General features: G+C 33.8%; 1 protein-coding gene across 1 annotated transcript; it reads right to left on the minus strand.

Annotated features, from left to right (window-relative positions):
- Positions 1 to 16,303: 16,303 nt before the first annotated feature.
- Positions 16,304 to 16,879, minus strand: LOC109341602 (uncharacterized mitochondrial protein AtMg00810-like). Its single transcript, XM_019579543.1, has one exon. The coding sequence runs from the start codon at positions 16,877 to 16,879 to the stop codon at positions 16,304 to 16,306; it is 576 nt and encodes a 191-aa protein (XP_019435088.1).
- Positions 16,880 to 18,768: the final 1,889 nt, after the last annotated feature.

The raw sequence follows: 18,768 nt of genomic DNA on the forward strand, positions 1-18,768 counted from the left end.
TCAGTAGCTTGGCTGACCTGGTTCCCCGCTCAGCTACATGTTTCAGCCACTCAGCTGACTGGTTCCACGCTCAGCTGCCTATTTCAGCAGCTTAGCTAGCCTGGCCTGGTGCTTGGTGCTGGCTGACCTGACCTGGTGCTTGGTGCCTGGCTTACCTGGCCTGGTGCTTGGTGCCTGACTGACCTGGCCTGGTGCTTGGTGCCTGGCTGATCTGGCCTGGTGCTTGGTGCTTGGCTTGGCTGGACAGCTTTGTGCTTGATTTCTTCATGGTGAAGCAACCTTTTTTCCTTTGGTTTGTTACTTGATTTTTGTTGGTTGCTTGGCACTTTTGGGCTGTTCTCTTTAAGTTAAGGTAAGCATTTGATTATTGCAAGTTGCTTGGCCTACTTTAACTTAGGTTTCTTCAAGACGAAGTAAGCTACCTTTCTTCAAGGCTAAGTAACCAAATTAAGCACATAGCATGCCATGCTTTAACTTGATTACTTTTAGCAATTCATTTTGAGCTTTTGTCTTGAATTTTGGCTTGAATTCTTATCCATCTTTGAATTTATTCTTTAATATTCAATTTCCTACAAAACTCAAAGAAAACTTGGACAAGAATTAATAAAGAACCAATTTATTTAATCAAGCAAAATTCACCTAAAAAGTGTTAGTTTAAGTTGGTTTTCTACAATTTGCATAGGATAAGTGCCATAAAATGATGGTGAAAAGTGTATACTTTTGTCACTTATCAGGTCCCCATACATAAGTGTGGACATAGTCTAGAATACCCCGAGTCCTGTATTGGCCAGCCTTGAAACTAACCCGTGTTTGTTTCCCAAGCATACAATACTTGCACAAATCTAGGTTGCATTTGTTGACTCCCTTCAATAGTCATCTTTTGCATAGTTCTATCATACCACACACACTAATATGACCCAAATGCATGTGCCATAATTTTGTAGCACCATAGTCTAAATCTACTGAAATCTCTTCAGCCATTCCAGCAACTCCACCTACAACTGTTCTCCCTAATAGCTTGTAAGTGTTTCCAGCAATCCCCTTACCCTTCATCACAATCATAGCACATTTTCATACTCGAAGAATATCATTGTCCCGATCAGCTCTATATCTAAATCCTTTGGCCTGCAATGTCCCCAAAGAAATCAATTTTTTTTTCAAATCTGGTATGTGCCTAACCTCACATAATGTCTTCACTACGCCATCATCCATTACAATTATGATTTCTCTCATGCTAATAATTCCATATGCTTTATTATTTCTAAGATACACGTAACCAAAATTGCTTGCCCTGTATGTGGTGAACCATTCTCTGTTTGGAATCATGTGGTGGAAACAATTAGTGTCAAGTATCCACTTATCTGTATTATGATTTGGTGATACAGATAGTAGATCAACTTCATTGTTGTAACCATACTCATCATTTTATGCAACATTTGCAGATATAGATACTCCATCTTTCCCACCGACTTGCTAGGAATCCATTCATTGGGACAATCCTTTTTGTAATGCCCAATCTGTTTCCACTTATAACACTCTACTAGTGTTCTACCCTTGGAATTTGGTCTTTTCTCTTTGGAAGGACCTCATCTGCCTTGTCTCCTCCGATGTGATTGGCTCTCTTTCACATACATTCTGAGACCCTTCACCTACATTTGGTCTTCTTTGAGTGTGGGACAGAAGTGCAGATGTGATCTCATCTAATTTGATTGAGTCTTTCTTGTACGTCAATGTTGTCACCAAGTGTTCATAGGAATTTGGCAAAGAACACAATAATATTATTGCTTTGTCCTCATCATCAACCTTCACATTAAGTTTCTACAAGTCATTGATCATAGAGTCTCTATTTCAAATACAACTTATTTGTTAGGGACTTGGATATAAACCACTTCTCTAATATCTCCCATACCGCTGTTGGTGATGTCAGATCCATAACATAATACTTCACCTCATCAAATAGACAGAGCCGTATGGTTCCTACATCCTTCTCCTTCAACTCTTCCCAATCTAGTTGATCCAAATCATCTGGTTTATTCTCATGCAACGCCTTTTATAGACCTTGTTGAGCCAATACATCCTTAACCCTCCTTTGCCACACTCCGAAATTACAGTTCTACCGAACTTGCCCACCTCGAATTTGGCACCTAGGTTAAAAGCCATTTGATACCAATTATTGGGAACAAGCGAGCAATCAAATAATAAAAGATTATAGAGAAAATATAATAACACAAGAGGTTTGGTAACGAGGTTCGACCAATTATGCCTATTAGAGCGTTGAGAGACTACCACTATGTATTATTAGAGAATAAAGATTTGTGTTTTGACTATTATTCTCCTTGTTATATTAGGTTTACCTAACATAAATATATAACCCTCTACCCCAAGTCCATAATTTGTGTTGCTGTTATCTAGAAATATGAGTCATTGTACAAAATATAATATATATATATATATATATATATATATGGCTATGCAAATTTATTGTTAGGCATTATATATTATCCTGTCAAATATAAGTATGTTAAGGGTATATTCTCTAATGTTTTTATAATTCCCTGCATAGTAGTTTCTAGTGCCATAATACCTTAGGATAAAATTATTTTTTGTTTGTCGTAACTCATTTACGTAGATGAGTTTACATAATCAATTAGTCATTTTTTCTTTGTTCTTTCTTTAACTTCAATTGTAGGTGAAAATCTGATTTCCTCCTTAAAGAAAGCCAATTTAAAAAAGAACCACAAATTAATACGCAAGAAACAACCAACTGTTCTCTATTAAATTGAGAAAATTGTCATAGCATGAATGAAAATGTGATTTGAACAATTGATTGATTCAGATAACTTATTGTGCTATGTTTATGAGCCAAGTTCTATACTGCTCTAAAGTGAATCTCATATCAAAGGATTCTATGTTCTACTGAAGTTGTGAAACTAGCCACTGTTATTATCTCAGGATCACAATTTGTTTATTGAATACTAACTGAATGCATTATGCTGGTTATAATTATTACTTTTTTTGTTAAAGTTATTTTCAACTGTTCATGCAATGATTGATGTTAAGTTGTACTACAGGTTTTTGATTTATTAGATGTGAAGCCTAATGAATTTATCCGGTATGGGTTAGGTTGTCTAAACTTTTTGGCCAGTCTTGGTGATACTTCTGCCAAAGAAACTCGTGAAAGAATAAGGATTGTGGTACGTTCTCTATGCCAATGATAGGTGCAGCATAACATTCATTTTATTTCACATGGTAGATTACAATGTTGATTAACAATTGAGTACATATGCAGCTAATTATTGAATTTTTAGAGAATAAAAAGCATAAATGGCAAGATGATAGATAGAGAATTGGAGATCATAGTTGTATATTTCTCTCATTCACCATACTACAACGTACCAAATTCATGGTACCTTGTAACATGTATTAGGTTAGTATAAAGAAAATCATACAAAATTAATGTAAAAAGGTGAGGAAACGGATACCTAAATGAACCACATATCCATATTAGAACCACTTACTAGGTATCTATGTTAGAGATCATGCATATGTATGCATTCTGAATTCACATATAATATTAGTTTTTAAATTGCTTTTGGAATCACAATTGTATTCATAGCTTCGATTACTGTGATTCTGACTATTGCAGTATAAATTTTGTTGTTATTAAAAAAAATATTTTTGAATTTGATGCAGTTAGATGCAGCCTGATGTGGTCTAAATGTGACTTGATGTGATTGTACTGCGACCTGATACAATGTGATGAAGTTGTGAAAATTAACACAACCACAATATTGCTGTCCCATAGGTAATGTGCTCTGCAATATGAAAATAGTACTCTATTAGCAACCAAATTGTATGCTTAGAAATTGTGTTAAATGAATGTGTTTGTCTACGGTGCTAATGTCTTTTAGATAAATTATTACCAGGGAGGTTCATTTCCATATTCATGGAAAGCAGCTTTGAAGAAAACTCTTCATAAGGCTAGTATTGTCCAATTTGTCGTTTAGATAGGTATATATTATCATCTAATTTTTCATTTTGATGTGTGGTATTGTAAATAAGTAGTTTTTCTTTTAAAAAATTATGAAAAGCTAATTAGTTTTTCTTATCCTTGGATGTGAAACTTCAAATTTAAATGAGATTGAGTTTCTCCTTTAGTCACATAATTTGCTTATACCCCTTTGTAAGACGAATCAGTTTATGAGAACCAATTTACGATTCTTCTGTGTTTTGAAACACAGTGAGTTACGAACCAGAGGAGGTGGAGAAGAAACCAGAACACAAAGAAGAAGAAGAGAGCAAAAGTATAATAGGAGGTGGTTGCTACTGTTGCTGTGGTAGAGGAGGTGGGGAAGAAAGAAAACTCTAATCTAATATAAACATTTTTAATAGATTTAAGCTTTAGTTAAGTTGCTTATATAAAATTTGTAATTAGTTAGAAATGTATAGTTTTACCATATAAAAATGCTTATAAGTTTATTTTAACCTATTAAATTATTAATAAAAAACATAAATAAGTTTATAAAAAATTAAAATGTACCTAGAAAAATATAAAAATATATCAACTAAGTATACCTTTAATGTACCATATATTTAATAGGATAGTGTACTACATACCACATATTCATAGCAATACCGAAAAGACCACGTATTATGTTTCTATGTGATCAACATTAGTTTCCGTTTGCATTATATATGTCCAGAGGGATAACTTCTATAAATACATTGTGTTTTCATTTATTGTAATCATGTGTTTTAATTCAGTTTCTCTTTGCTCCGCAATGTTGTAATTCATACATAAGTTAGTTATAACTTATTTGTTATAATTTTTGTAAGCAGTTGGACAATTTCACTTTCAATGACAGAAGGCACAACAGTGGAACCACCATATTCTCTGAAGCAGACAGAAGAGTACTCTCTTGATGAGGTTGCAGTCCAATCTCTTAGGCCATATTTTTATATTAGCTAACTATTCTATTAATTTGTAAAGCTTTCTTTTCTCATAAATGGCTCTTCTAAGGTTCAGTTTAGAAGTTAAGTTTTAGAGGGAAAGAAAAAGAACGAGAAGAGAGTTATGAAATACATTTATGAAATGACTTTGAAACATTCCCTTCCACTACCCCTCCAAAATCGAACTTGCAAACAATCGTTAAGGCTTTTTTGAGAGCTTGGGTTTGGAGGAAAAGCGAAGAAAAGAAATGGCTTTGAAAAGCCCTTGTTTTGGAGTTAAATGAAAGAGAAGAGGAAATTTTGATGGGTTTCTAGAGTCCTCTAAAACCTTCATGTGTCTATTTGATAGTTTCCCAAGTTGGAGGTTTTTTCTAGTGACAAAATGTCAAAATATTTAAATGTTTTTATAAAATTATATAATTACATTTTATACATTTCTTATTATTGATTACATTTTAAAAAATATACATATTATTACATTATTATTACTTTATCTCTCTTATATAAATTTTATACTTACAAACAAGGGAAGAAAATCATTCCCCCTTCCCTTCCTCACTCATCTTTGTCCCTTCCATCTTCTTCTGATTTCTTTATAACTCCCAACATACCCAAAAGGGAATTTATCTCTAAAATAAGGACCAATATCTCAATCATTTAGTGAATTGAGGACTCCTTGCACTTTATCTAATCAAGGGTGGATTACATCCTTACTTGACCATTTTAAAGACAAAGTCACTTTTAGACGATCCTTATCCACTTTTCTAATAGGTATTGCCTTTGGCCATGTTCACTTAAGCATATGGTTTTTGGCAATGCATACGTCGATGGTGAAGGCTAAGGTTTTAGTCTTTGGCAATGTCTCAATTTTCAAATGAAATGAAAATAGGGAATTTTAAGATGTTTACCAATAAACTTAACGGCAAATCATTTTCATATTATGCTGTGTATATGTTTAATCACTGATGTTAGATTGTAGAATATATAGTATGTTGATATATTTTCTTGGTGGCTTATAAATAATCACTTAATACTATTAATTTTAAGGGAATGGAGTATCTCCTTATATAAGGAGATAAGTTATCTCCTCCTGCCAGTGAAATCATGACATGTGTCATGTTTCATCATTTTCTATAAAAATATTTTTAAAAATAAACAAAATAGCACACATGTCATATTTTTACTGGCTAGAGGAGATAAGTTATTTCCTTATATAAGGAGATACATTATTCTCTAATTTTAATCATGATATGCTTTTGTAATGTATCTTTCCCACTTTTGAAGTGTCATTATGGATGTAGTTGGTTCCAACAATAAATTCAAAACCATAGTTGGATACCTTTTTCCAACCTATTTGCTTATAGTATTGTTGACTAATATGATTAAGAATTTGTTATATTTGTATTTATTAGGCAATAAAGAGTTAATATGTCTGTGAAGACTATTTCACTTACTATGTTATAACACTTATGTGACTCATTATGTTATTTATGTAGGAATTTATTTTTTTCTGCATCAGTTTTATTTCTCATGCTGTATAAATTATGTGTCTTGTTGATGAATAAAATCAAGCCTTCTACATAACACATTTCCTCTCTGCACTTTTGTTTGCTACATAACCAACAAATTGGTATCTAGAGCTATATCTTGAAGGATTTGTGAGAACAAATACAAACACAAACCAAAATCAAACACAACCAAAACACTTTCGCTATTACCTTCTATTGTCAAAATGAATTCAGAAGTAGTGTATGCTGCATTTTTGTAAGACTGACAACTAAGAGGGGATGAATTAGTTGTCTTAAATCTATGAGATTTTTCTGCAAATTTCAGAGTTAGTAGCATCAAAAATGTTATGCAGAAAAATATCATGTAAATTTAAGGAGATAAGGGAGAAGAGAGTACCCAGAGAGTTTTATACTAGTTCACATTCTTATCCACTGAATGTTATATCCAGTACTCTGGTAGCATAAGAGATTTCTTCACTAGATATTAAAAGTAGTAATTACAAATTCTCACCCCGAGACTTCCTTGTACTTTACTCACTTTCTAATACTTATGTCACTCTTTGCAAAACAACCTTTCCAAGTGACTCTATCCCTTTTCTTATTACACCCATTGTGAAAGAAAATATTTCAGCAAATTGAGTGAAGAAAACTTTAACATTGACAAAGATTGCCTTTACAAGATTTGAACACTATGATATCTTGCAACCCGGTAACTTTTTATACACTTAGTTATAATGCTCAGAAGGTTTGAAAATATTTGAAACCATACTTAAAGCAACTTCAGAAAATTTAATCTGAAAGTTAAGAACAAGTTGCAGAAAGTGCAGAAAAAGTGTTTTAGAAAAATTCAGATTGTGTATGTAAGTTGTGTTATTGAATTATGAGTTTCAATGCCTTTAAATAGGCTTTCCAATCAGCTATAACACCTCTATAAAAAGTTAGAAGTTGATTGGAATGAAACCATTTTGTTTGGGGTGAAAGTTGTGCAGTTAGAATCTGAAAAACTGGTGTAACAACTCTCAGTAATCGATTACATCATTGACGTAATTGATTACCCAAACATTATGTTCAACTGAATAGTCGATTATCATATTGTGTAATCGATTACTCAAATATAGTGTAACCTTGTAATCAGTTACTCAAATGGAGTAATCGATTACTCTGTTCAATTTTTGTTGGGTAACTCGTTTCTCACTCATGTAACCTGTTACTTAGTCATGGTAACTTGTTACTTAGTCACAATAATCTATTACTTAGAACCAATAACCTATTACACATTATTTTGAAAATTGTTTTAATTTATATTTGTAATTTTCAATTTTCTTTTAAGATATTTTTGAACATTACTACTAATTATATATTTTAGAGTATAAGGATAGAAGTACCTATAGACTTAGACTCTAAATTCCTTGAAGCTTTATCTTCGTTGTCTTCATAAGTATTCTTCATTTTCTTCTTTATGTGATGTTGGTGTCTTCATCAAAACTGTGTCAAGGTCAGGAGCAAGATCATCTTCACAATCTCCCCCTTTTTATGATGACAAACCAATATCTTCTTGACAGTGTAGTTTTATTAGAGTAGCATACTTTGTGATATTTTGACATGAATTGAGTATTCTTCCCCTACTTTGATGCCCCCCTTTGATTTGGAGTTATGTGCCTGAAAGAATTTTAAATAGAAAATACACTCTCCCAACTTTTCTCCCCCTTTTGACTTACATCAAAAAAAAGAAAAGTCACGAGTCCAGCACACACGATATGTATATAGTAAACACAAAGGTAACATAGTATAGCATAAAACTAAAAAGATGTTCATACATTGTTCAAACAACCAGAAAGCATATAAAAATGTCAACAATCACGCAACATTGCAACGATAAACCTAGACATCAAATATTATAAGACTCAGGCTCAGTACTATCAACGTCAAGATCCATGCTATTGATCTTATAGGATACACATTGAAGTTCAAATTGGACTTGTTGATTTTGAGCATCAAGAGCATCCATCCGATTAGAGATGTGGCCTCGAAGAGAGAATAACTCGTCCATGATCATCTGATTGATAGGCATGGCAGCAGATGAAAATGACTTAGCATGAAATTCAGAAGGTTAACAAAGGTATTTGTAGTTGGATCAGCAGGTGCAGCCTGTCTATCACTTTGATGCTTGTAGATTCTATCAATTTGGTCTCGAAAGAAACCCATTTTGTAGATCACATCCATATCTATCTTACAATCGCGTGCATCAAGTGTGATTTTGGACTCACTAGTAATGGATACACCAAAATGCTCAAGTAAGTTGGTGATGAAGATTGCATACGGCAAGGGGCTGTGAGTTTATCGCACATACCATATTTGTCTCATTATTGTCAAAGCCCAATTGATTTGAAGGTTATGCTTAAGATCATACATCAATTGAAGTTTCATGTCATTAATTTGAGAATGATTTGAGAAATTTGGAATTATGACATAACTAAGAAAGTAGTGAAGCAAACGATCTGCGAGATTGAGATTTCCTACAACAAGGATATCTCTACTCTTTAAAGTTTCACCTAAAGCCCGTTGCTTACGCATTTCGATTTCCCGTTTAGAGAATCTACACATAGAGTAGTAGAACTCTTTTCTAACATAATTATCCATTCACATGCAAGACCATAATCTTTTTTGCTATCTTGATAGGGTATATTACAGCAAATTGAACTGAAAGTCTTTACATCTAAAATAATTTTTTTTTTCCTTTCACTAAGGATGTTAAACGGGTTTTCCTAAAGTTTAAATTGTAGTAAAATACTTTATCAAGTTCAGGATAGTAGGCATTTGATTACTCACAGAAATAAAAAAATTTTTGTTGCCTAAGTAGAATAGGGAAATGGAAATCTTCAAACTCAAAGTTACTTATCTTGCCATACTTAGGAGCAAAGATTAATCGTCCAAGAAAAGGCTCCGAGACGACATTATATTGATCATCATTAGCGAGAAGTCGTGCCAAATCCAGAGGATTAGCCTCAAAAGATGAAGTGCCTTGCTTCTTTTGAGACATACTAATATATTGTTTCTTAGCTTTTAATGATGAAACCATTGATTGAAGTTCTGAAAAAATAGGTTTTGAGTGTTTGAGATATTTGGGGATTTTTTACTTTGGCTGCTAAACACGAAATTTATGGAATAGAAGTGTTTAGAATTGAAAATATGATATGAATTGACTCAAAAATCACTTAAATCGAATCAAAGATGAAGTTTTAGGAGACAAGAATGGGTAGACAAGAAAAGAGGGGTTTGAGGAAGAAGATGAAGTGTCTGAAAAATGGGGAGGGACAATTAAATATTGGTGTTAATAATCAGTTACTCAAAGTGAGTAATCAATTACTCAACATAAAAAATTCCCAGAATTCAAACAGAAAGGTTAGGCAATCGATTACACAGATGGGTAATCGATTACTAAAGGTTTATGCCAAATTCAGTAATCGGCTACTCTCCAGAGTAATCAGTTATTGACCCCATAATTTTGAATCTTCAGGCATACTAATGCCTAGTAATCGATTATTGTCCTTATGTAATTGATTACGTACCCTAAAAATTGAAAATTTTAAACAAAGCTAAGCAATTTTAAGTACAAGTAGGCATAAGATAAATACAATAAAGCAAACATATAATCATGAATAGGCAATTAAGACATGTAAGTTTCATCAAGTTTGCCTAATTCTCGTCTAATTTTATAGAAATGTTCTTTTGCCAGAGGTTTAGTAAATGTATCTGCTAGTTGGTCATGAGTATCAACAAATTCTATAGTCACATCTTTCTTTTGGACATGGTCCCTAAGGAAGTGATGTCTTATATCTATGTGTTTGGTTCTAGAATGCATTACTGAATTCTTTGTGAGATTTGTAGTACTAGTATTGCCACATTTTAGGGGAATACAATCTAAGTCTAAGCCATAATCTTATAATTGTTGTTTAAACCATAACACTTAGGCACAACAACTACTTGCCTCTATGTATTCTGCTTCAGCAATACTTAGGACAAGACATGCTTGTTTCTTGCATGACCTTTAGACCAGTGCATTTCCTAATATATGTCAAGTACCATTTGTGCTTTTTCTCTCACTTTTGCATCCATCACAATCTGAATCTGAATATCCTACCAAATCACATATACTTTCTTTTGGATACCATAATCCAACATTAGTTGTGCCTTTTAAATATTTCATGATTCTTTTGATAGAAACTAAACGTGATTCTTTTGGTTTTGATTGATAATGGGCACATAAACAAACACTAAACATTATATCAAGTCTACTGGCAGTTAGATAAAGTAGAGAACCAATCATACATCGATACTGATATGTCAATGCATTTTCTAGCTTCATCTGTATCAATGCATGTACCAGAACTCATAGGAGTGCCAATTGGCTTACAATCATCCATTTCGAATCTTTTAAGCAAGTCTATGCAATATTTGGATTGACTTACAAAAATATCATCCTCGAGTTGTTTGATTTGCAATCTAAGGAAGTAATTTAACTTCACCATCATAGACATTTCAAACTCCTCTTGCATCATTTTTCCAAAATCACTACACAAAGTCACTTTTAGACGATCCTTATCCTCTTTTCTAATAGGTATTGCCTTTGGCAATGTTCCCTTTGCCAATGTTCCCTTAAGCATATGGATTTTGGCAATGGTGTTAGTCTTAGGCAAGGTCACTACACAAAGGCTAAGGTGTTAGTCTTAGGCAATGTCTCAATTTTCAAATGATATGAAAATTGGGAATTTTAAGATGTTTTTCAAGAAACTTAATGGTAAATCATTTTAATATTATGTTTTGTATATGTTTAATTACTGATGTTAGATTGTAGAATATATGGTATGTTCATATATTTTCTTGGTGGCTTATAAATAATCACATAATACTATTAATTTTAATCATGATATGCTTTTGTAGTTGACTTTATAAATAATCACTATGGATGTAGTTGGTTCCAACAATAAATTCAAAACCATAACTGGATACCTTTTTTGAACCTATTTGCTTATAGTATCGTTGATTAATATGATTGAGAATTTGTTATATTTGTATTCATTAGGAAATAAAGAGTTAATAGGTTGTTAGGAATATTTCACCTACTATGTTATAACACTTATGTGACTCATTATGCTATTCATGTAGGAATTATTTTTTTCTGCCTCGGTTTTCTTTCTCATGCTGTATAAATTATGTGTCTTGTTGATGAATAAAGTCAAGTCTTCTACATAACACATTTCCTCTCTGCACTTTTGTTTGCTACATAACCAACAAATTGGTATCTAGAGTTATATCTTGAGGGAACTGTGAGAACAATTACAAATACAAACCAAAACCAAACACAACCAAAACACTTTCTCTATTACCTTTTATTATCAAAATGAATTCAGAAGTAGTGTCTACTGCATTTTCACCTCCAGTGTTTAGTTGAAAGAATTATCATGTATGAGCTATTAGAATGGAAGCTTTCTTGGATATTAATGATTTGTGGGATGTCATTGAACAATATTATGTCTTTCCAACTCTTCCACACAATCCAACTTTTGCACAAATTAAAAATGAGAAAGAGATGAAGCAAAGAAAGTCCAAAGCAAGAACATGTCTATATGCAGCTGTTTCACCCACCATTTTTAACAGAATAATGACACTGAAAATAGCATGTGAAATATGTAACTTTTTTAAGCAAGAATATGAGGGAGATGAAAGGGTCAAAGAGATGCAAGTTATGAATTTGATATGAGAATTTGAAATGATGAGAGATTCAGAAACAACCTAGGAGTACTCTGATAAACTTCTAGCCATTGCCAACAATCTAAGACTTCTTTGTACTGAATTTTATGTTTCTCGAATAGTTCAAAATATTGTACTTACACTTCTTGAAAAATATGAAGCTGTAATTTCATCTCTGGAAATGTCTAAGGATATGTCAAACATAACCTTGGAAGAAGTGTTGAATGCGTTACAAGTAGAAGAACAAAGGAGACTTATGAGGTAAGAAAGATCTATGGAGAGTCCTTTCTAAACGAAATTAAAAATAACAATGGCTGGAAAGACAAGAAAAAACGACTAAGTAATAACCACAAACATACAGGTTCTGCAAATAACAAGTACAATAACCAAAGTAGCAATAATGAAGTCTTTCCATCTTGCTCTTACTGCAAAAAAAAACTAATCATCCACAAAAAAAATGTTGGTGGAGGGCAAATGTAAGATGTCATAAGTGTGGCCTATTAGGGCACATGGAAAAAATATGCAAGTCTCGACAAAAGCAACAAGGAGAAGCTAAGGCTACTAAGGATCTACCATAAGAAGAGAAATTGTTTGTAGTATCATGCTTTGCCACCAATTGTTCCATAGAATGTTGGCTCATTGATAGTAGTTGTACAAACCACATGACTTATGATTGAGAGATTTTCAGAGAGCTTGACAAAACTGTTATTTCCAAAGTCAGAATTGGAAATGAGGTATACATTGCAAAAAAAGGCAAAGGAACAATGGCAATTGAAGGATACACATGTTTAAAATTAATTCATGATGTCTGATATGTTCTTGAAATTAATCAAAACTTTTAAGTGTTCCTCAGTTATTGGAGAAAGACTACAAGGTTTTGTTTGAAGATAAAAATTGCAGGATTAAAGATTCAGAAGGTAGAGAGGTGTTCAAAGTTCAAATGAAAGGTAAAAGTTTTGCCTTGGATTTAATAAAAGATGAGCAAATTATAGTACACAAAGAAGACACAAGTACAATTTTTTGGCATAGAAGATTAGGCCACTTTCACTATGATGCTCTAATCTTCATGAAGAAGTACAATCTTGTTGACAGTTTGCCTGACTCAGAAAAAAGTCTCCTACATCTATTGCCTGCCAATATGGGAAGCAAACAAGACTCCCTTTTCCGCAAAATAAGGTTTGGAAGGCTACACAAAAGCTGTAACTTATACACACAGATGTTGGAGGACCTATGAGTACACCATCACTGAATGGTAGTAAATATTATTTTTCTTTTATTGATGATCACACAAGAATGTGTTGGATTTATTTTATGAAATTTAAATCCGAGGTTGCTAATATCTTCGAGAAATTCAAAGCTTGGGTTGAAACTCAAAGCGGGTGCAAGATACATGTGACCAGATCTGATAATGGAACTGAATATACATCTGAAAAATTTAACAAATTTTGCACAGATGCGGGCATTGAACACCAATTGACAGCACCTTATACTCTTCAATAAAATGGTGTTGTTGAGAGAAAAAACAAAACAATTATGAAGATGGCTAGGTGCTTACTTCATGATAAAGGGCTCCCAAAGAAGTTATAGACAGATGTAGTAAATATATCAGTTTTTCTCCTAAATATATTGCCATCAAAAGCTTTATCAAAAAGCACACTATTTGAAGCATGGTATGGCTATAGATTGAAGTTGGTTAATTTAAAAACATTTGGTTGCTTTTGTTTCTCTTACATTCCTGAAGTTAAGAGAGACAAGTTGGACAAGAAAGCAGAATCTGTGATTTTTCTAGGCTACAGCTTAATGTCAAAGGCCTACAGGATCTATTTACCACAAAGCAACAAAGTAATTTTGTGTAGAGATGTCCGATTCTTTGAGTTGGAAAGGTAGAACTGGGAGGAATATAAGCAATTGGAGTTTCAAGAGGAGAATGAAAACATAGATGATGAACCTGTCAAAGGAACTAGATCACTTTATGACATATATCAAAGGTGAAAATGTGCAATGTTGATGTGATGGAGCCTGCGAGATATAAAGAAGTTTCAACTAACAAGAAATGGGTAGATGCAATGAAGGAGGAGCTCATGATGATTGAAAAATATCATACATGGGAGTTGGTGGACAGACTCAAACAAAAGAAGGCTATAGGAGTGAAATGGGTTTACAGAACCAAGTTCAATCCGGATGATTCTGTGAACAAGTATAAGGCAAGGCTTGTTTTCAAGGAATATGCCCAAAAAATGAGGGTATATTTCTCTGAAAATTTTGCCCTAGTTGCTAGGCTGGATACCATACGGATGTTGTTGGCACTTGCTGCACAAAATGGTTGGATCATACACCAAATGAATGTCAAATCAGCTTTCTTGAATGGATACCTGAATGAAGACATTTTTTGTGGAATAACCAGTAGGTTTTTTCCTGCAAGGACATGAAAAGAAGGTAAAAGCACATCGGTTTATTGTTTTAGGTTTGGTTCTAGAACTTTTTCATGGTGTTCTACAAAATAGGAAGTCATTGCTCAATCAACAGCAGAAGCAGAATATGTAGCTATTGTTATAGCTGTGTGTAACATCCCATTTTTGCAACTTAGAAATTAGGACTTCATTATAAAAAAATGATGAAATTTTTTATAAAATTAAAGGCAACATGTTAGAAAATCATAGTAAATTTAAAATTCATTTTTAATGACATGTTCAAGATGCGGAAATATTCAATCTTATCATTATCCACAAACAAAGTATTACATTCAATCAAAAAATCATGATTTATATAATTATCTATTTTTAAGTATGTAGCTTTACAAAATCATTAATTTAATCTTAACATAATGATTAGAAAAGATCATCATGTATTCAAAAAGAATCACTCTTAAGTATTTTTCATAAAAGACCAATGATATTCCTAAATCAGAGCCAATAATCCCAATATAAACAAGATACTTAACTATACACTAACTAAGTTCTTCTTATCTATATTTTCATCAATGGATATTCATAGAGAAACTGCAACAAACATGTTCATACACATAGTATAGACAAAAGAAAATACAAAATAAAAGATAAATAAAATGGAGTAAGAACCAACTACGACGACCACAATGTGAAATTACATAGAGAAATAACATTATAGTGAGACACCCTATAACAACACTATAATCAAACAATGTCAAACATATGTAAATGATGCATGAAGTTAGTGTCTTATACAAGAGGATTTTCACATCCCCAATTAATATATTTCTCATGCAATGCAGTATGCAATTCAACCAAACAATCACCACAAAAAATACAATACCCGAAGGCCAAGATCCTAGTGGGAAATCAATCGAGAGTACAAATATCCTTAAGAATGACAAGTAACAATATCAATTATTTTATAGTACCTCTATCGAGGTCCTTAAGTGGTAAGCCTAGTCCATTTGAGGATTCCTCTCTACTGATCATGAAATGCACAAGGGGTGTTAGAGACCGCTTAGTTTGCATGTAAGACTATCATGGTCATACAAGTAATGAACTTGAACCCTAATTGGAATGACCCACATAAGCAATCCCTCAAGGCTTCCTGACGAATCACCATCATTGCCACCCATATCCAAATTCCAATGATATTTCTATCATCATATCTTTCTATTTTTTCCAACTCCATCTACAAGAATGTAATGCATGTACACTAACCGAAGTTAGCCCATTAAATCTTTTAATCAAGGTTTTACCAATTTTTATTTCAACAAATATCACCTAAGTTAGTCATCTCAGCCCTACTGCATCTCTATCAATAACATAACCATTACAATTGAGATATTTCCAAATTACAACTTTGTCACAAACATTTAGCACATAAAACAATTATTAATTTATCACAATACTCACATGCATACAAACATAATTATTTAACAACCTTTCATGACAATTTAATACCATAAGCGAGTACATCACATTATGCTACACAAAAGCGAATTCATATACATATATTTCCAGCATAATAAAAAATCTAAGACTCTATACATCGTCATAAAAAAGATTAAAGACTCTTACATGAAAACTTACAAGTTTTCATGAGAGTTCCTAATATAAAAGTCTCTCCGACTTTTGAGGGAATCAGAGAGGAAAAACTTCAATGAAATACTCTAAGACCACAATGATATTCCGAGCGATGTGAATAGCTGATTGTTTGTCACAAAATAGGAAAACTGGCATGGTATCTTGAACCTGTAGGTCGTGAAGTAAGTAGATTAACCATTGTACTTCACACACTGTTGCTGCTAGTGCCCTGTACTCGGCTTCACAGGAGGACCTAGCAACCGTTGTTTGTTTCTTAGATCTCCATGAGACAAGAGAAGAACCTATGTAAACACAGTAACCAGTGATATATTTGCGGGAATCAATGCATCCAGCCCAATCTGAGTCACTGAATGCAGTGAGCTTTGTAGTTGTGGTTGTTGGGAAGAAAAGGCCACATCCCGGTGCCCCTTTGACATAACGAAGAACCCTACGTGCAGCTTCCTCATGAAGATTAGTTGGGGAAGAGAGAAATTGACTGAGTTGATTAACTACAAATGCTATGTCAGGACGTGTGGTTGTAAGATATAGCAAGCGATCTTTTAATCGGCGATAAGAAGCGATATCTTGAAGTGGTTCACCAACATAAGTACCCAACTTGAATGAGGAGTCCATAGGGGTTGAAGCAGCTCAACATCCAAGCAAACCAGATTCGGATAGAAGCTCCAAAGCATATTTGCGTTGGTTTAGAACAATTCCTACAGTTGACCTTGCGATTTCCAAGCCCAAGAAAAACTTGGCACCACCAAGATCCTTGATTCAAAACTGAGAGTGCAGGGCCTCTTTGACAGTAGTGATTTCAGATATATCACTCCCTACTAAGAGCATATCATCAACATACACCAATAGGACAGTAAAACCTTTGGATGTTCGCTTGGTATACAAGGAATAATCTGTTGAACTTTGCACAAAGTCAAGAGCTTAAAGGGCTTGATTCAATGTGTTGAACCACTCCCTATTGACTTGTTTGAGGCCATAGAGTGACTTTTGGAGCAACCATACATGATGTGGTGTCGTAGGCTTCAATCCTTGTGGTAGTGTCATGTATATTTCTTCTTGAAGACTCGCATGGAGGAAGGCATTGTCTATATCAAATTGGTGAAGATACCAATTGTTTGCAGCTGTTAAGGCAAGTACAATCCGAAGTGTTGTCATCTTTGCCACAGGAGAAAATTTTTTGAGGTAATCAATTCCTTCAATTTGTCTATATCCCTTAACAACAAGGCATGCTTTATGACGCTCAACTGTACCATCCTGCTTGTACTTTACTTTGTAAACCCATTTGCACCCAATGGGGGTGTTTCCTTTTGGAAAATCAACCAGTATCCAGGTTTGGTTGCGTTCAAGTGCTTCCAGTTCATGTGCCATAGCATTTCTCCAGCATTCATGTTTCACTGCTTCATTGTATCTAGTTGGTTCAGGGGCTACTGGAGTATTCATGACAAAAGAGCGGTATGCAGAGGTTAATTTGTTATAAGAAATCACAGAGGATAAGGGATAGAGACTCCCTTTGCTTGAGGATGATGGCACAGCAGTAGAGGTAACTAAATTACAGTGATATTCCTGCAAGTAAGAGGGTGGTTTTCTCACTCGTTGGGTAGTTCTGGTTGGTGTTTGAGAAGATGAGCTGAGAGAGGTATAATCTTGGGTTTGTGTTGGTGATGGCGGTTCTGTGGGAGTTGGTAGGATATGGGTGTAGTCAAAAGGCTCATGTGGGATGTAAGATGGGAGTGGTATTTCAATATTTGTAGAAGTATTAGGAATGATTGAGTCACCATTGTATGGAAAAATGTTCTCATGACAAATCACATTCCTTGAGATAGAGCTCTTTATTTTTTAAATCATAGACTATGTAGCCCTTTGTACATGGCTTATACCCTAGAAAAATACACTTCCTTGCCCGTGGATCAAACTTTGTTCTATGGCTAGTAAGGGTAGAGGAGAAACAAAGTGAGCCAAAGACTTTTAACATAGATAAATCAGGCAGTGTACCAGTCAACATTTGATAAGGACATTTGTTGGCTCAAATAGGGGTAGGAATCCTGTTTATGAGAAAGACAGAGTGTGTAACAGCATATGACCAGAAAATTTTAGGTAAATTAGCCTGAAATAGTATAGCCCTAACCACATTTAATATGTTTTGATGTTTCCTTTCTACAATTGAGTTTTGTTGTGGGGTCTCTACACAACTAGTTTGGTGGATAATACCCTTTGAACTATAGAACTAGTCTAAAGCAAATTCTTTCCCATTGTCAGTTCGAATAGTTTTGATAGTTGTTTCATATTGGTTTTCAACTAAAGCATAAAAACTATGTATCAATGGCCTAACCTCTGCCTTTGATTTGAGTAAATAAATCCAAGTGTGTCTAGAGAAGTCATCAACTATAGTCAAGAAATATGAGTGACCATGCATGGATGAGACAGAAACAGGACACCATATATCTGCATGTACTAATTGAAAAATAGAAGATGAATTAGAGGAACTCAATGGAAAGCTCAATTTT

Source organism: Lupinus angustifolius, unplaced genomic scaffold (assembly GCF_001865875.1).
Source record: "Lupinus angustifolius cultivar Tanjil unplaced genomic scaffold, LupAngTanjil_v1.0 Scaffold_519, whole genome shotgun sequence".
Taxonomy (NCBI): domain Eukaryota; kingdom Viridiplantae; phylum Streptophyta; class Magnoliopsida; order Fabales; family Fabaceae; genus Lupinus; species Lupinus angustifolius.